Source organism: Penicillium macrosclerotiorum (assembly GCF_028827735.1).
Source record: "Penicillium macrosclerotiorum strain IBT 26536 chromosome Unknown utg000007l_segment0_segment0, whole genome shotgun sequence".
In the NCBI taxonomy this organism is placed as follows: domain Eukaryota; kingdom Fungi; phylum Ascomycota; class Eurotiomycetes; order Eurotiales; family Aspergillaceae; genus Penicillium; species Penicillium macrosclerotiorum.
In genome coordinates this window covers 1,602,487-1,620,861 of record NW_026643086.1, presented here as the reverse complement: position 1 = coordinate 1,620,861, position 18,375 = coordinate 1,602,487, and the positions used below count along the sequence as shown (strand labels likewise).

At 49.3% G+C, this 18,375-nt stretch overlaps 8 protein-coding genes across 8 annotated transcripts; 5 read left to right on the top strand and 3 right to left on the bottom strand.

Moving 5' to 3' along the window:
- Positions 1-207: 207 nt before the first annotated feature.
- N7462_007421 (YdeI/OmpD-associated family protein) lies at positions 208-957 on the top strand (the record flags this gene model as incomplete). Its single annotated transcript, XM_057079139.1, has 1 exon — positions 208-957. One exon carries the CDS (start codon positions 208-210, stop codon positions 955-957), a length of 750 nt encoding a protein of 249 aa, XP_056931809.1.
- A 280-nt stretch (positions 958-1,237) lies between these two features.
- On the top strand, positions 1,238-4,843 carry N7462_007420 (uncharacterized protein; the record flags this gene model as incomplete). The annotated part of the gene is made up of 1 exon (XM_057079138.1): positions 1,238-4,843. The coding sequence occupies one exon, from the start codon at positions 1,238-1,240 to the stop codon at positions 4,841-4,843; it is 3,606 nt and encodes a 1,201-aa protein (XP_056931808.1).
- A 98-nt stretch (positions 4,844-4,941) lies between these two features.
- Positions 4,942-5,796, top strand: N7462_007419 (HEAT repeat domain-containing protein; the record flags this gene model as incomplete). Its single annotated transcript, XM_057079137.1, has 1 exon — positions 4,942-5,796. The coding sequence occupies one exon, from the start codon at positions 4,942-4,944 to the stop codon at positions 5,794-5,796; it is 855 nt and encodes a 284-aa protein (XP_056931807.1).
- A 1,527-nt stretch (positions 5,797-7,323) lies between these two features.
- N7462_007418 (bZIP transcription factor) lies at positions 7,324-8,670 on the top strand (the record flags this gene model as incomplete). Its single annotated transcript, XM_057079136.1, has 3 exons — positions 7,324-7,431; positions 7,481-8,492; positions 8,552-8,670. The coding sequence occupies 3 exons, from the start codon at positions 7,324-7,326 to the stop codon at positions 8,668-8,670; spliced, it is 1,239 nt and encodes a 412-aa protein (XP_056931806.1).
- A 362-nt stretch (positions 8,671-9,032) lies between these two features.
- Positions 9,033-10,789, top strand: N7462_007417 (proliferating cell nuclear antigen; the record flags this gene model as incomplete). Its single annotated transcript, XM_057079135.1, has 5 exons — positions 9,033-9,141; positions 9,821-9,861; positions 9,930-10,359; positions 10,430-10,716; positions 10,772-10,789. The coding sequence occupies 5 exons, from the start codon at positions 9,033-9,035 to the stop codon at positions 10,787-10,789; spliced, it is 885 nt and encodes a 294-aa protein (XP_056931805.1).
- Positions 10,790-12,132: 1,343 nt separating this feature from the next.
- On the bottom strand, positions 12,133-13,007 carry N7462_007416 (uncharacterized protein; the record flags this gene model as incomplete). The annotated part of the gene is made up of 2 exons (XM_057079134.1): positions 12,133-12,710; positions 12,800-13,007. The coding sequence occupies 2 exons, from the start codon at positions 13,005-13,007 to the stop codon at positions 12,133-12,135; spliced, it is 786 nt and encodes a 261-aa protein (XP_056931804.1).
- Positions 13,008-13,773: 766 nt separating this feature from the next.
- On the bottom strand, positions 13,774-15,260 carry N7462_007415 (Cytochrome P450; the record flags this gene model as incomplete). The annotated part of the gene is made up of 5 exons (XM_057079133.1): positions 13,774-14,408; positions 14,464-14,636; positions 14,686-14,792; positions 14,858-14,888; positions 14,947-15,260. The coding sequence occupies 5 exons, from the start codon at positions 15,258-15,260 to the stop codon at positions 13,774-13,776; spliced, it is 1,260 nt and encodes a 419-aa protein (XP_056931803.1).
- Positions 15,261-15,978: 718 nt separating this feature from the next.
- Positions 15,979-17,622, bottom strand: N7462_007414 (major facilitator superfamily domain-containing protein; the record flags this gene model as incomplete). The annotated part of the gene is made up of 3 exons (XM_057079132.1): positions 15,979-16,776; positions 16,852-17,308; positions 17,378-17,622. 3 exons carry the CDS (start codon positions 17,620-17,622, stop codon positions 15,979-15,981), a joined length of 1,500 nt encoding a protein of 499 aa, XP_056931802.1.
- Positions 17,623-18,375: the final 753 nt, after the last annotated feature.

Here is an 18,375-nt window from a genome sequence, read left to right as displayed (position 1 = left end):
ATTCACCTCATATCTAACACGGCTAATCTGATCTACAAAAGCCGAGGCCACCACGATGACGCCTAGGCAGAAACTCCTTGGACCTGCTTTGAGCCCAGGCCGTATTCCGTACTTTTCCTCCAACATGCATGGCACCTGACGACTTTAACCTTAAACCTCTATCTGAAGCCTCACCTCACAGATCCTCCTTAATCCGACCACATCACCATGACCACCAAACAACCCAAACAACCCAAACAACCCCCCTCCGACCTCCCCATCCACGCCTTCCCCACAGCTCAAGCCCTGGAAGACTTCCTCGAGCGTGAACACACCACGGCTCGCGGCTTCTACCTACAACTCGCCAAAAAGGCCTCGAACATCCCGTCCGTCTCCGCCTCTGACGCCGTTGAATCTGCCCTCTGCTTCGGCTGGATTGACGGCCGCGCCCACGCCCTCGACCAAAGTTCCTGGCTCGTGCGCTATACCCCGCGCCGCGCAAAGAGCCTCTGGTCCCAGAAGAATGTCGCCACCGCCGTGCGCCTCGAGCTGGCGGGCCGCATGCGCCCGGCCGGCCGGGCGGCCGTGGAGGCGGCTCAAGCTGACGGCCGCTGGTCCCGCGCGTATGCGGGACCCGCGACAATGACGGTGCCGGAGGACTTTGAGAGGGCTCTGGAATCCGCTTCTCGGGCGAAGACTGTATTTGACGGGTTGACAAGGACTGAACGATATACGGTGCTGTTTCGGGTACAGACAGCGTCGCCGCGGACGAGGGCGGGGACGATCGAGGCGGCGGTACAGAAATTGGCGGGGATGGGGGCCCCGAGGGGATCTACGGGGCGATCTACAGGAATGCGGAGGGAGACGAGGAAGAGGAAGCGTGGTGAAGACGAGGATCGGGCGTTGGGGGCGGATTCGGGGGCCATTGGTGAGACAGGGGCGCGACATACTGATAATCATGGTATTCAGCCCACTTGAACTTGACATGGTTCCTGCATCTGCATGAACCCCATGAAGTACCATGGCCATGCAACTGCGGACATAGCCACCAGAGAGCCACTCCAATTCTGCGGATCTGCGTATCAATCATCGTTCGATGCCTGACTGGGTATGGTGATGGCGCTAGCCGAGCAAGAGTGACACGTCCCCCCCACCTTCTCCATCGCTGCAGAATCCTTTCGATTTCTCCAAAATCCACGCTGGGTGGTCTTGTGTGATTGCTCGCTTCGTGCCCTCCGGGAGGAGGGTCATGGACGCCATGTCTGCTGTATCAGGCCCGGCGACGACTGAAGAGCTGATTCAGCGATGTCGGTCAGCCTCGAATGTCAAGGAACAGATAGTGCTGCGGGAATTGGTGACGAGCATGATCTATACATTTGAGGAGCAACCATTGCCTTCATTTATGCCGGAAGTCGTGCAACTCGCCTCCATTGCTACCGATGAGGAGTATCGGACAATCATAGCCACGTTTGCGAACAGGATCATCCACGGCACCGCTGATGGCGATGTGCTGAGTCCAAAGCTTCTCCTTAACTTCACTCGGGTTTTGCGGCGGGCGCCTGATGTGCTGTCGGCCGAAACTGCCCATCTGGGGTCTGTGCTGGACAGTCTGCGAGAACGGCTGGAGAAAGCAGCTCATCGGGCAGAAGTTGCAACACAGTACCATCTATGCCGCGTGCTGTCCAGGCTACTGGATGCCATGCTCGATATTAAAATCACGGGTCTCAATCGGGAGTATCTTCATCAACCACTCCTGCTCAAGTTGAGAGGGCTGCAGAATAATCAGGAGCCCCGTCTAGCTGAGGCAGCCGGCTATGCGTACCAGGGATTGCTGAGCATCTCCAATGACGAGGGCACCTTCGAGGCCTTTTGGCGGCACACCGGAACACTCGTCCTGGCCGCGTCTAAGATCGCAGGGGCAGTGCCTACACTGGACCCATCTAAGATCTTTGATGCCACTCCCGAAGTGATGAACCTGCTGTCGACAATCAGCTCCATGGTGGGCGGTGTTCAACGCATCTACAGTGCATCGCAAGAATCGAAAGATGTGGTCGAGGCTCTCCGGGCACTGTCGAGGCAAGAAGGATGGTATGTGGCTCTCCGGTATTCGGAAATTCTCCTCACAGCTGGTGCATACCAGATGCTGGAGGACTTTATCCAACGATCGCCATGCTATGATATGGAACGATTCTGGAGCGGTTTACTGGCGCAACTGGAGCGGGCTTGGGTTGGCGGCTCGTCGCATACCAAGGGCAGTGTAAAAAGGGTCATCGAGATTGCAATTCCTTTAATCAAGGCGAAGTATGGACTTGCGCAGAGATGGATTGGCGTCGTGGCCGACACATTGGATCAGCCAACGTGGAGACCCGAGCCAGTTGATGTGCGTCACAAAATCCGATTTTGGAAAAACGACGACTACAACTCCGGAAACCTTCTGGTTTTTTCGGCCGTGGACAGTTCGTTGCAGGCTGACCCATCAAAGTTACTGCTTAAGGCTCTCCCAGGTTGTGAAGAAGCCATGCGGTTCTATGTGGATTCTGAACTGCGTAGACAGTATACCAAGGGGGGACTTTTGGAGATCAAGCGCCTTTCTGGGGAATTATTGGATATGGAGCAATGCTATATCAATCTTACCCTAGTGGAGCATTCGGGAGGCCTTGAAAGCGGCCAGAAAGACAAGAACCAGGCCTCGGCATTCACTCTCTTCAGCCGTTTGCAGGTTGGACCTGATGCTGCGGACCAGAATGTGCCGCTGCCTTCGATCTTCAAAGCAAGGCGTCTTTTGGATGGTACCAAAATTCATCCACGGCGCATCTTGATTAGAGGTCGTGCAGGTGTGGGCAAAACGACACTCTGCAAGAAAATCGTCCACGACTTCCTCAATGGCCAGCTTTGGGGAGATCATTTTGATCGCTTGATTTGGATTCCTTTGCGTAGTCTCAAGAGTAAGGCTAGCCCGAAGGAATTACTTCAAGACTACTTCAAATATTGTCCCTCTCAACTGGGATCTGAATCCCTTGTTTCCGCCTTGTGGGCCAGCATGTTTGGTCCGAACAATGCGCAGACATTGCTGCTCCTGGACGGTCTTGATGAAATTTCAGATGAGCGCAGTTCTGGCGCTGGTGACATGACCGATTCCCTCAAGGACCTGTTAAACTACTCCAATGTTATAATCACATCTAGACCGTCTGCCGTTGGGCTTCCGGGAGTCAATCAATTTGATCTGGAGTTAGAGACTGTGGGCTTCCAGCAGAATCAGGTCACAGCTTACCTGAACAAGGTTGTAGTGGATTCTACGAAACGAAAGGAAATGCAGGAGTTCATCAATCAGCACTGTCTAATCCAAGGTCTCATCCAGATTCCCATCCAGCTAGATGCCCTATGCTATTCATGGGATGATGAATTGCGCAAGAAAGACATGCCAAAGACAATGACTGCTCTCTACCAAGCAATCGAGCACAACCTGTGGAAAAAGGACGTGCTACGCCTAGAAAAGCGAAATGAACGGGTTCTTCTGAGCGAAAACCAGACCCAAAAGCTACGCCAGCGGTCTCAGCTGCAGGCCTTTGTTGGGCGTGAGATGGAAATGCTCGAGCTTTTTGCGTTCACAGGCCTGCAGAACGACATTATTGAATTTTCACCCCGTCATCGAGATCGGTTGTATGAGAATTCAGGAATTTTGGGGATGTCCGACGATATACTCGACGGTTCTTCATTCCTCCGTACATCTGACTTATCCAAGAGAGCCTCAACGACGTATCATTTTCTTCATCTCACTTTCCAAGAGTTCTTTGCGGCTCAGTACTTTGTCCGATGCTGGGTTTCTGGCCAAGATATTACCCTTCTCAGTCTCCGTGCCTCGCAAAAAGCTGCTACGACTATTGCACCAGATAAGTTGGTTGAAGAGGAAAAGTATAATGGTCGTTATGATATCTTCTGGCGATTTGTGGCTGGTTTATTATATTTCAAAGACACAGCCCAGCTATATCGGTTCTTTCAGAAGATCGAAGAGAAACCCCATGACATGCTTGGTCCTTCACATCTGCGACTTTTGATGCACTGCTTCAGTGAAGTTCCTTGTTCTGATCAGAAGCTCCCCGTTGAGAAAATCCGCAAAAAGCTAGAGGATCGTTGTTTGCAGTGGACTAACTGGGAGTGCTCAACCTTCGGCTATTTTGCCCTCTGTAAGGAAACAGAATTTCCAGATAGTGTGGTGTTCCAGATCCTTGCAGAACAGCCATATCCTGCTGGCAAAACGAAACTCAAACTGTTTTTGTCCGCGCTGGGAGCAAGAAACCAACAACCATCCGTTGGCATTCAAGAATTAGTTTGGGATATTCTACGGCAAGACCCGCCCTGGGAGATCAAACGGAGATGCCTGGTAGTAATAAGCCCACAAACTTCACTCCCAAACAAAATTTTGGATGACCTTGTTTCTATGTTGACAGACTCGGATCCCAAAAAGCGGCGCGTTCCATTCTCCATCCTCGGCACCGTTCCCGAGTGGCCACTATCGGAACAGGTCGAGGCAAAAATGGTGCATTGTTTGAGTGACACTGACGCGAAAGTTAGGACCATAGCCTACGATTTTTTGCAATCCTGGCCAGAGCGTCCGATGAGATTCATTGATACGATTGGAGCCTTCTTAGAGGATCCAGCGGTTGATGTTCGATGTCTTTCTGCACTGCTTCTGGCAAATGTCTCCACTTTGCCTGAGAATACCATGGAGAGTCTTCTTCCCACACTAGCCATGTCCGATTCAAACACAAAACAAGTCTTCCTAGATGTTCTAGAAAGCGACGAGAAAAAAAGTCGTTATCTGTGTTGCCGGAGGAGACCATCAATTTTTTGTCAGGGCAATTGAAAACAAGCACCGATCAACAAATTCGGCAATACAGTGCTGCTATTATTGCCACTCAATGCGGACGTTCCGCTGAAGCTGCCAGGGCTCTTCTATCTACTATGACCGACCATGATCCCATGATCCGCAAGCATGCCTATCGAGCTCTCAGAGAGAGCCCACTGCGCGAAGAATACTTGTCAGATCAAAATGCCTCGCACGCACAATCTTCCTGGTCTGTCGGTGATAATCTGCGTGGCACACAATCTGATGCCACTACTTTTGCCGCCTATCCCTCAATCCCCAAATTCTCTCTGGACACTCTCCTCGGTCAACTGGAGAAGCATTCGGACGCAGATGTCAGAGAATCGGCTGCAAAATCCATTGGAACCCACTATCATTTGACTGATAGAGCTTTGGATATCTTAGAATCCGGGTTGGGGGACCCCGCCATGAATGTCAAGGACGCCGTTGCTCGAATTTTGGAGAAGCAATCTAACCTGCCCGACAGGATTTTAACGGCTCTAAGCTCTCGGCTTGAGCGTGACATGGGGACGCGGAAATCCCCAGGCTTCTGGCCCACTAGCACTTTGTACTATACAGACCGTGTAACAGATATTTTGAATGGCCAAAAATATCTGCCAGAAAGTATCCTTCTCGCTACTGTTGCGCAGCTAAAACGCGGAACTGGGAGCACGTTTGGTGGACTGGAGCAGATTTTGTGGAAACACGATTATCTATCTTACCTTCTGCGAGACACAGATGCCCTTCGATATGTTTATCGTGACTGGATACACCGAAGCATGATTCAGCAACTGGCTTGCTACGTTAAGGATGATGGTCTTCATGTCATTGCAATGCATGGGAGAAAGGTTCTTTCGTCTCCGTTATTGAGCGCATCAGACATCCGGATGATCCTTTTCGATGAGACCTCGGCCATTGAAAGTCCGGCCACTCGATGGTATACGATTTGCTAGCCCTTAGATAAGGGCCAACACATATGATATGGTATAAAAGAGTGTTGATTTACTATTTGCCAGGAGTAACTGGCCAAGGCCAACAGCTCTGTTTGATCTTACCGCTCATATAGAAGAGGCTTGGTTTATGATTTTACCATTTTCTTGTTATATTGGCGCACATATTCTGTACAACTATCAATCTTTATACTCATGGATCTCTGTATTCTGCGGAGTTTTTCGGTCCTCGCATTCATTTTTTCAGTCCTTCAAATATCTGCGAAGGGCCATGATTCATCCTTCAAGACTCCAAAGACGGTACTGCCTTGGTATGTGTGGCTGTCACAGGAATGGCGGAGAAGGTCCGTCTAATATTGCCTCATGATCCTCAACTTGACGTCCAAGACTGTACCAGGGCAAGATTTTAGTTTGGGCTACCAAGAATGAATGTACGGGGATTGAGGATCTACTCCTTGTAGTGAGGGGTCGAGGTGTTCCTAACCATGAAGGTCAGATCGCTCTCTAGGCTATCCGGGGAAGCCACGAGTCAACTGTGGCTTCACTCATCAGAGATCACGACCACATATATGAAGAGGATGGGTTTGCCTTACTATGGGTGATTCGACAAGGCTTGAGCAACATCGTTCGTTTCTTCGTAGCGTATAGAGCCGACTTGAATGTTCAACATTCCAAGGGGGAGAGGCCGTGACATGTGCCGTGGCTGAGTGCGGCAACGACATGTTTCGCGTCCTTCAGGCGTACTAGCCCCAGCTCGATCTATAAGACATCATGCGGCGTACTGCACGGATCTGGGCTGCGCCGAATGACTGCAAGGAGAGGGTTGATATGCTGCCCCAGAGCGGCGCGATCCGTTATATTAAAGGCAACGATGGCAATATCGCACTGCGCTGGACACAACAAGATGCAAATTAAGAACTACCAATATTTGATACACTATAGTGTAACAACTGAATTCTCCGAGCAAAAGAGCCGGCAGGAGCCGTTTACTCAGTTGGGTATGCGTGAGAGGCTGAGACTCGCTTAGAACGAAGAAACTCATTTGAAGAAAACCGGGGTTACATCAGATTGCGGCTTTGCCTTCAATAGCTTCGAGCTCTCGATGATCAATGCTCACGCACAGCCACAGCCGTACGAGGTTAAGTGTGATGAATGTGATAGATCATGATGTGATGACGGGTCAGAAGGGTCAGGAACAGAAGATCATCTCGACGAGATGCCCAACTAAGTATAAGCAAATACTCCACGGCACGCTAGCCCACTTTGGGACTGAATATTGTCCCAATTGGGAAACGACTGGGTCTGCTGATGCGGTGAGGGCGGCTGAGGGTGGCGCGGCCCGCTGATTGGTGGAGCTGTCAGCGCCAGTCATTTTCTGATTATTCAACACCCCGACGCCCGTTGATGAATAAACTGAATAAACCACCACCCCATCGCCTTTGTTCTCTTTCTTCAGTCCCAAGTATTACATCACTCGAGGACGGCCCTCTATCGTCGACTAATCGACTCGTGCATAAACAAAAGACAACGATGGCAGAAGCCAAATCTGCTGCTCCTGCTCCTGGTCCCGCTCCGGCGACCGCGCCCCGCAAAAGAGGACGGCCCCGGACGGTGACGGACGACCAGCAAGTGCCAGAGGTAGGCCCACCAAGAAGACCGCAAGTGGGCATCCGCTCATCGCGTGCAGAGACGTCGCAAACAGCTTCGCGTGGCACAACAGGCCTATCGCCGTCGCAAAGAGACTACAATCACTAATCTGCAAGCCCGTGTGCAAGAGCTTGAGTCGGGCATCGAGGAGCTCAGCGAGTCTTTCTTGTCATTCAGTAATTTGCTACTCGAAGAAGATCTCTTCAATAAACATCCGCTGGTGGCATCGGCGCTACAAAAAATAACCCAGCAATGTGTGTCGCTTGCCAAACGCAGTTGCGACGAGGCCGAGCAGGCATCCCCGGTCGCTATCGTCGACACCCCCGCGACTGAAACCCCCCGCAAAGCCAGCATGACCCCCCAACCTATTAACATGGATTTCAATCCAGACATGATGCAGTTCGATCCGTTCCCGATCATGAACGACCCGAATCAGTCCTCACTCATCTCTTTCGCCCAGTGGCCAATGTCACAATTACCTCCAACACCGCCCTATCAAGAACAAGCCGTACTGCCATTTGGCATCGTCTTATCAGGTCCAACTGTTCCTTTCTCTACTCCAAGCCCACCGATGTCGAGCCCGCCGGAGACGGTTACCCCGACGCATCTCGTCAAACAAGAGCGCTGGACCCTTTCTCATCGTCTGGTGCGAGAATGCTGCGAGAGGGGGTATAGGTTGCTGGTGGATACACCAGGAAATGATACCAGAATCCAAGAAATCTTTGGCAGGCGGTTGACCAATTTGGAACGCAATCGTTTGGTCTCCGGATTCTATGCGGCCATGAATGATGAAGTGGGCGATATGATTGAACTGAGGAGCACGGTCTTGAGCCCGTTACGCTCGAAGAATATCAACTCCCGACAACAGCTTGCGCTATCATCTAGAACGTGGCAAATTATTATTGAGTCCGGTGATAATGAGTGGCTAGATGCTAGCGGAGTCCAGAACTTCCTGCTAGAAAGAGGCATTCGGATCTACGATATTGGTCTGGGACAGTCCAGTCCGCGCCTGGAGGGTCCACCCCAGTTTAATGCCACAGCTTTTATTAGAAGTGAGTGACCACAGTCCATACAAAGTACTTCCATATGGCATATGCTGACATAGTGACAGTTCTTGCCCTGAGTACCATGTGCGTTGGTCGAGGGCCTACATTCCGACGACGTGATGTGGAAAATGCTTTACAATATGCCACAACTGGAAGCCCTTGGTCCTTCAGTCTTATGCAATAGAATGAATCGTAATGTAACAATAGTATGTATCAATGAAAATACCCATCCTGCGACGTTATAAGTCAGCTTTTTTTTTACATAGTGTACAGAGGCAGAGCCTGAAGAGTTGATACTTTCCCCTTTCGATGACTCGATCAATTGAGTTATTGAAGTAAGAAGATCAGTTAGATATTCAATTTAATATCCACGGCTTATGTGCCTTCGATACAATAGTTGCTCCAAGTATGGTTCTTTATGTGACTTCATAGCTAAGATGCCGCAACAGGGCTCCTGGCGTGTCTTTTCGCATCGGCGGGGAGAGAAGGACAAATATAGAGATGACACTCTAGATCAAGATCAATACTTGGAAATTCCAGACCATAATGATTCACTATTCGGTCTTTTCGCATTATCAGCGTATCCCGCTGGACCCCCTGTATACCACTCAGTCAGCCCTGCGATACCCGACAGATCTCTTAAGGCTTGAAAAAGGTTCGTTTTGCACAGGAACAAGAATCCTTAATTCCATCCCTAAGTTTCTCTCGCCGTAAGTCATTCTCCCTTGCTTATGCCCCTGCTTTCTATCTATAGAAGGGAGGTTGGGATGGGTCCCGTCTCAGTGTATGGTCTGGATCCAATGAAGCTTCCATCGTTTGTGGCAATCAGTTGGTTAGGAACTCCCAACACCTTTTCCTAGGAAATTTCTTACTTTTACTGAACGACACAAAGAGTCTGCAAATAGCTACATCAATTGAAGACAAACTATGGATATGCAGATGCCATTGCTGAGACTGTCCGCAATGAGTCGCGCCTGGCCGTCTCATTTCAACACCTTGTCGCCTAAGGCCTTGCGCTAGCCAGAAAAGGGCATATCGCCAAACGCGCGCGCACGCGTTTCCCCACTAACCCTCGACCGCGATTTCGCCTGCGCGATTCAGACCGCCGTGTCTTTTGTCTTCATTCACAACCCTCTTTATCACAAGAATTTCCTCTTCTTTTCCCTACATCTCCCATTAAAAAGGCTATCTCGCCACCTAATACATCTTTGCTTCTCGCAACTTCCTCCTCTTCCATCACCCCACTACTTCTCTACACATACCCCACGTCAACAGTAAGTTGTCAGCTTCCATCCGACCGTGGTGCGAAGAGCTCAATTAACCCGAATCAATAGTGCTTGAGGCACGATTGGAACAGGCTAGCCTTCTGAAGCGCGTATGTACTCTCTTAACATCTCCTTTGTGCTGCTGCACTCGACATATTGACATTGCTCCCCTCTCCAGGTCGTCGACGCCATCAAGGATCTTGTCCAGGACTGCAACTTTGATTGCAATGACTCCGGCATTGCTCTGCAGGCCATGGACAACTCCCATGTTGCCCTTGTCTCCATGCTACTCCGTGCTGAAGGATTCTCACCTTACCGCTGCGACCGTAATATTGCCCTCGGCATCAACCTGAACTCCCTGACCAAGGTCCTCCGGGCCGCCCAGAATGAAGATATCTTGACTCTGAAGGCGGAGGACTCTCCCGATGCCGTCAACCTGATGTTTGAGAGCGCCGAGACCGACCGACTTAGCGAGTATGATATCAAGCTTATGGACATCGACCAGGAGCACCTGGCTATCCCCGAGACTGAATATGCCGCCACCGTTGAGATGCCCTCTATGGAGTTCCAGCGTATCTGCAGAGATCTCAACGCCCTTTCTGAGTCCGGTAAGTGGTCCCACAAACGTTTATCCCCGTCTTGCACCGGGATGTTCCAGTACTGAGTGCATGTTTGTAGTTGTCATTGAAGCCAGCAAGGAAGGTGTCAAGTTCTCCTGCAGTGGTGACATTGGTAACGGTTCCGTTACTATCCGCCAGCACACCAACGTCGACAAGCCCGACCAGAACGTCTCGATCGATTTGTCTGAGCCCGTCGCTCTGACTTTCTCCCTTAAGTACCTCGTCAACTTCTGCAAGGCCTCCAACCTTTCCTCTTCCGTAAAACTGCACCTGTCCCAGGAGGTGCCCCTACTTGTTGAGTACGGTCTGGGAAGCGGTCACCTGCGGTTCTATCTCGCCCCCAAGGTATGTGCCATGGTATTTGAAAATGCGACTACGCAGCGCTAACTACTCTCCACAGATTGGTGATGAGGAGTAAACATCAATTTGTCATGTCCACGCAAAATGAAGCCCCTACGATAATGGAGAGACCCTGACAGAGGCAATGACTGTTTTTTTTTCTGCACTGAGTCCTGGAATAGAAGGGATAGCAAAGTGTTTTCATCTATGATAGTTACTTTTTTTCAATTCATCCTGAGGAGCCAAACACCTCAAGCTTCTTACACCTTATTGCTCTCCCACTATTCCTCCGAGGACAGTATAATATCCTCTGTTAGCATGCCCTCCTTACAATTGACAATAAGGTTTTAGAATAATTTTGGTTTCGGCTCGCTGTTCGCGATATGGTAATTAAGCAACGATAGACGTCCAATAAAACTATAGCGACACAGGCATTGTATTCATATAATCTATCTCATACAGCGCGCTCTAGGTATTCAAAGTACAGCATGTACCCAACATCACTCTAGGGAGTAGCCTACGCGAGATTAGGTCCGCAACCCCACTAATTAGCAGAGTCGCCAAAAACAATTCTTTTCAGACCCACCAGGAGCGCACAAAGCAACTCGGAAGCCAGGAGGGGGGGAAAAAAACTGACCTAGAAAAGAGATGAAGCGCCATCCCCACCAGAATGATCGGAATCGAATGATACCGCCCTTCTCCTTCCCCGAAAGCAAGGAGAAGAGCACAGTATGCTGCGTATTGCACTAAAGTGTCATCACACACAATCTCCGCACCGACTCTCCCATGGGGTAGCGACAAATGCCGGGTCCCCCGATGTTTCTGATGCCAAGTGCAGGTGTGTCGAATAGGTCACACCAGGCCCTTGCGGGCAGCACCGGCCCTCGGACTTCTCGTAAGAAGAGAGGGCGGGTTGGGTAGTTTGAAGATTCCTCCGAATTTCTCATTTGCAAAGGGTCTCGGGGCTGGTATCTAGACCAGAGCACCGAGGACAGATAGGACAAGCCTGCTGTCGTGTGTAGCAAAGAAACGCAGCATTGGTGGGGATGGCGCTTGAAGGAAGAAAAAAAGAAAGGAAAGAAAGGAAGTGAGTCAAGAAAATAGGTGCTGTGGGAGATTCACCGCCTACCAAGGTGGGGGCGGAGCTGGCGATTCTGCCGGTAGTCTGGATTTGGAGCATCAAGGGTACATGAAGTTAGCAATGAGAGAGATCTTGTACCGTGGAACAGTAGGATATATGTAGAACAATTGATGTCAATTGATACAGTGAGTATAATCCTGCTTCATATAGCCCCAACCCCTGATCTTTTATCGAGTCTCTACCTGTAAATTAAGAGGTATTCAGCCAGGGGTAGGACCTTGGTTAGGTCAAAAATATATCTTCATGAGGCAGCCGTTAATGTTGGGTGTCTCTACATATGGCTACTCTATCTCTTCGAAAGCGCGAACAATGTATGGTTCTCCCTGTACATGAACATTCCCGTCAACAGTTCTCCAAGCCCCTTGACCCTCTCCCTCAAGACCTTTAATCATTGAAGGCAAAGTATCTCCACTCGGTCCAACCACATACTTCCCCTTCCACCCTGAGCTCCATTCCTCCCTTCTGGCACTGACCTCGGCACCCGTCTTGCGCACCACCCAGTCCCCAGTAGCGGTCTTCTCTCTCCTATGAGTTTGTGTCTGCTGAAGTGCCAGATAAGTGCCCCAGATCCGACCCAAAAACTTCTTGGTTACCGTGACCTCTTCTCCGTCTTGGAAGGCACCACCGTCAACCGACTCCAGGATCCAAGACAATCCTTTCTTCTCCCCCTCGGGACCTGCCCGGAAAGGCAGTTCGCGCCAGGCTTCCTCGTAATCTGTCATTGGCGCTCCAGGTATATCAGGCCGGGGCATAGACCCCGTTTCCAAATCGTCACCATTTGGGAGAGACACAAATGTACCACAGTCGGCGCTCTCAAAAGCATCATGGGAGTCCAGTTCGTGTGTGAAAGATACTCGGACTAAATAGATGATCAGTGGTCACGCTCAGTTTTCATCCACAGAGGGCGGCATCGTCAATGGAGAGGGGATGGGGAGGGAGGCAACGAACGAGGCTCCTGGCTTTCGATCAGGCGTTGGCCCGCGATAGCCCAGTCAATGCCACCGGTTTGTTTGTCCATTCGGAGATCCAGGTACCAGTCCTTTACAGACATGACGACCGTGTCTGTTGTTTCTTGGGCGGGTTCTGGTAGCCATCTCAAAGAGATGCGCGTGGAGAAGCGACAGCTCGAGGTAGAAGGATTGTCCAAGTGAGACATATTTAAGATATCTATGAAAGCACCTTGTTTTGGAGTCAAGTTGTGAGAGGTATTGGCTAACAACAGATGCCCAGGCACTTTGAGATATTGTCGGAAGCTCTAGGACTGGAGATCTCGTGGCTTCCAACGTCTTCTGAACTGCGATTTTGAATACAGAGGAAGCGATTCGCTAAACTTGGCAATGAAGACGGATTAGGTAGGTCGAGGAGAAGGATGAGTGGCCTATCAAGCGGTGTCGCTAATCCCCGGGCCGATCGCGCAGCACCTTGTATCAGGTTCCCCTCGCGCCCCGCAGATGTCGGCTAGATCAGGTACTTCCGCGGTCGTCTCTTCCCCCGACGGAAAATACGAATTCGGTTCTCTAAAACCTTGTAATGGATATAGTTTAGGACCAAATGACTTGATTGCACCTGAAAGATTATTATCCAACAATATTCCAATAAATAGAGAGGCCAAAGAATGGATAATCCATAACTTAAATAAGCGGGCTTTGTCCAGGTTTGATTGTAATCCGGTCCGTTTGAATGTTATTTGAATGTTATTTCCAAATAAATAGCTAGATAGGTGAAAAAATCAACTTGCATGTCTGTCCCTTTGGTCTAGCAGATATAATTTGATCATCCAGCTTCATGGACCCATTCATATCGGGCGCCACAGTAGTTCTGAAGCGAGAATAAACTTCTCGAAGGAGTGTTTTCATCTCGACCAACGCAAGGCTTTTTGAAGTCAGCAAGGAGCATATTTCAAGGCAAATAAATCTCGAAACTCACTTCTTTCCAGTGCAGCCTCGCCCGCCAACAGCGAACGCAAAGAAATGTCTATTTCTTTCCGCAGAACCTTCCGGGTCAAGCCATCTATCGGGGTAGAACCGGTCTGGCTCCGGGAAAACATCGGCACAGCAACGATGCACGCTATATGGCTGACAGCTGACAATGGCGTTTGCGGGAATAAAATATCCATCGATTACACGCCCTCCTGGGGGCACATAACGCGGAAGTGACATCGGAATAGGCGGGTAGCAGCGCAGCGCTTCTTTGATGACTGCATCAAGATACACTAGACTGTCCAATGAAGCATCCACTGATGCAGCCTTCAACTCTTCGTGTAGTTTTCTTTGAGATTCCAGATTATGTGGCCGCGAGAGCTCCCACATCAAGAAACAGAGGCCATCGCCGGTGGTATCAATTCCGGCAGCCATGTGATCCTTGCATTCTGCCGCAGCCTGAATGACGTCGAGACCAGACTCTTGACGTTTCAGCTTTTCTAGAAGCGTGTGTTTCTCTAATTCTTTTCGGGCAGCCATGTCCAAAACAAACTGGTTGGTCTTTGGAGCGCTGCGTGGATGAAGGAACTTAGGGAAATAGGGTTCCACAGATGGAAGATAATACGACAGCAAGCTTTCTGTTTCAATATGTCAGATATAATTTTATAGAATCCTGTCAAAGGTCATATTCACTCTGTAGACTTTGGTGGTAAGTCAGTTCTTCCATTATCTCAAAATCCCTTCTAAGGTTCAACGACCTGAGCCCGCCCGGACTGAACATAAAATGACTGACACAGTCCAGAGCGTAACAGTGAAGTAGCACCTGGTACTTGGAGTAAGTAGTCTGATCAAGATGAGCATTATTCCTGAAAGCATACGTATATGTCAACACTTCTTTGCCCGGCCTCCACACACCTGGTCACGAAAGCGATGGCTCTCTCATGAATAGCAGCTAAAGGCTTAGGTTTCATGATGTTGGTCATTGCATATCGTTCGGCAAACAGGCGCTTTCTCTTGCTATGCTATTTTATTGTCAGTGATAGTTGACTAGACTTTTTTGATTGTTCTGAATGAAAATCCTTCTCACATCATCTTTGTGTAGTGTCGAGAACATTGTTCTTCATCGGTTATTTAGCAATTTTGCAAACTATGCAGAGATGCTTTATGATGACTTACTTTGTCTTGAATTGCTTAAATAGAGTGTAAAACTCAGTCTTATCGTACCCACTTCCACCGGAGGCATAGATTTCCTTGATAGCGTCGAGGCTTGTGAAGGAAACCTCATTAGGTCCCAGACGAACAACTGGGCCATATTTTTGATGAAGATCGTGAATATATTCTCGTCGATTTGCCGTAAACTCTTGATATTTGATCCAGAAACTTGTGAAACGTGTAAACCAAGGGCCTGGGATATTGGACAATGGCGAGATAAGCCCTAGGCCAATATAATATCCAAAAAATAAAAAAGTCCCTACCCACAATGACAGCATGGTTTCCGAGAGGTGCAAGTGAAAGGGTCTCAATAAATCAAGATAAGCATCACAGAGTAAAGTGAGTTCCGCCTATTATTTATACCATGAGCCCAAGCTTGTCAAGAATATGATTAGATAATTGAGTCATGGTAACTAGTCGCTAGAGATGAGCCCCGATAAGGAGGCTGCCGATCGACCAGTGTCAAGCGATAAGAATCCTGTATGGCTTGCTGTGCGGGGAAGTGAAAATGGACGTGCGCTGACTGGCTTGCGATTGCTCGAGGTATGATTGCACTTTAACCCAAATAGGAAACCAGAGGAGATGATAGAACTAACGTCATCTGAGGGGTTATCGGTAGCCGGCTTTTCGATTTCCGGAATACTATATATGTGTGTTCGAATATCAACGATCAAGAACAGACGATACCACAGGAACTGATGACTTGTACGCCAGAAGGTTAACTTTTGTATAGAGCGTGGAAGAAGGTCTCTGTCGAAAAGTGATCTTGAAAGAAAGACCTGGACTTTTTCAAAACAAGCTATTGTTGGCACGTTTGGCTTAAAACGCTGGCTACCAGTTCCTAAAGAGGACGAGGTTTGCAGGAGTGGATTGAAATGGATAAAGTTCGCATTGGTATTATTAGATAATCATTCAAGACGGCGGATAAAAAGCTCAAAATATGAGGAGTCAAGATTAGAAATCATCTCCTCAAAGATCTGACCTGCTAGTAAATGGTCACAGGAAATCTTTCTCGCAGCCTACCACCGAACTTATAAAAAAAATTGGCACGGGCATGAGGATTAGAATGACAACTGTCATGATTGTGCTTTCATATCCCACTGCATATTTTCGGTACATGGGCTCTGCCGCAAGAGGTATGAAGGTTTCCGAGACGTTCAGAATCAGCAGGACTGCCGCCAAGCCTGATGCTGCGCCTTCGGGCCCAAAAGTATCGATCATGTAGATTGCCGTTGAAGCTGTGAGGAGCGCGATACCAACCCCAATGAGGGCCGTGCCAAAAGCTGGCCCTAGAACATTTTTGGGAAATGTAGCTGCCCACCCATACCAGGTGAAACCCGTTGCAAGAGTAGGGCTGACAGGAAGCAACAGCAAGAGACGGCTTTCCGGCCCGTTGCCTCTTTGCAGTATTTTATCACTCTTTGATGCGAACACGAATGCTCCGATAAGACAGCCAAACCCAGGAACCATAAATGATAAGAGTGACACGGAGGCTGCTCCATGATAGACTTCCTGGTAAACAATTGGAAACGTTGCAAGTATGAGATGAGTAAGGCCAAAAGCCACTGCGTTGTAAACCCCGAGAGTCAAGACTATTGGGGACAGAAACAGTATTCTCAATGGTAGAGTCAGAGCGCTCGAGAAACGTCTGAGACTTGGTACTCGAATTTCACCAGCGGGCCTCAGGGCTGGATTTCCGGTTTCTTTGCGAAGGTGAGCTGCTTTTCTCGCCAGGAGAATGGTAGCGTTGGTCTCGGTCATAAAAATAAATGAAAAAAGGGTGCTTATGCCCGACTAAAAATATCAAAATAAGACAATTAGATGCTCCACTCTTGATAGATGAAAGAAGGCAAATATAAGGTATCATACCAGAAGAATGCCCATATAGAGCGTTGACCGCCATCCTATCCTATCGACTGCAAAGGCACCGATTCCCGGACCACAAGCAGCGCCTAGGAGAGAAAAGAGGGTGAATGTAGCAACTGCCGTGCCACGCTCATCGTTCACAAGCAAGTCGGCGATTGAGCCACACCCGCAGGCGATGAAGGAACCGGAGGAGACACCACAGAAAAAGCGCAACACCAGGTAGGTTGTCACCCCGTTGCTACGTGAACAGCCAGCAGTGAACACTACGTATAGTATTCCGCTCCCCCAACAAACTCGTTGGCGACCTGTAATCTCCGACAGTGGAGCAAGAACCAATGGTCCTATGGCTGCACCCAGAGAGGAGATTGTCTCAGTCATGGTTGCCACAACCTTATTGGTGATACGAAATTCAGCAATGAGGTCAGATGTAGCCGGGGTGATTATGGCCAAGATGAGGGTTCTGCGTGAGAGCACTGGATATCAGTTTTTCACTCCACTAAAAGAGGATTCTGAAGTGAACGCCACATACGAATAGAACGCTAGGAGGCTAAGCTGGGCGATGATTCTCAGCTTGGAAAACTTTGACCAGTTGCGGGGATGAGTAACATCATCTTGCCCATCCCAGTCCACAAGATTCGAGTCGGTGACTGGATTATGAACCAAAGTTGCTGTGTCATCATGCATACTCTGCCCAAAAGTGGACCGAGTGGACTGCATTTCCAGTGAGGTCATGCTCAAAGATTCCAGTTCAATGTCAGGCATGTTGATGTGCATGGCGAGAGGAGAGAAAGATGGTGGAAGAGACTAGCGTGTGGTACATTTCGATGTGCGAAATGGCAGGCGACGGAGGGCAATTTGTGCGAAAAGCTTCGCTTCTCGAATGTTCATCTAAGCGAAGATATACACTTCGTCACCTATCCGGAGACCCCGCGTCCACACGATATAATTCGGGGTGCACTGCCATCTTGGCTCCAATATGAACTCCAGTCCAGTTTGATAAGGCCATGAGCGAACTTGAAGCCATATCAGGCTCTCCCAACATGTGTATATAGCGAGACCAAGCTAAGAGCGAGTATTCACCATTTTACAAGCTGCAATATGGCAATCTATACCATGGACTGGTTCGTGAGTTTCCATTAACAGCATTCAGCGCTCCATGTTCATTTGCCAATCTGTTCGCGATTGTGCAGCTGAGAATCACATCCTAGCACCCTAGCAGCCCAGCGGTGAGACTCTGGCCTGCAATAGATTTTCTTGATCCCATCGGCCTCCACGCCTGTCGGACGATATTGAGCCGTCGAAAAAATCCATCATGTCGTCCACAGGGGGTTCTGGAGCGGACCAACTCCTGTGACGTGCAAATGAAAGTAAACAGACCAATCAGCGCAACAATTGACCTGTTGGGGGCGATAGGGCGAAGAGCCAGTTACCCTTATTTTCACGCCGAAGATAGAATTCAGGTATTCGATGATGGATTGTTGCTGCGACTCCTCCAGTAATTTGCTCGATGATATAATGAGCACGCAA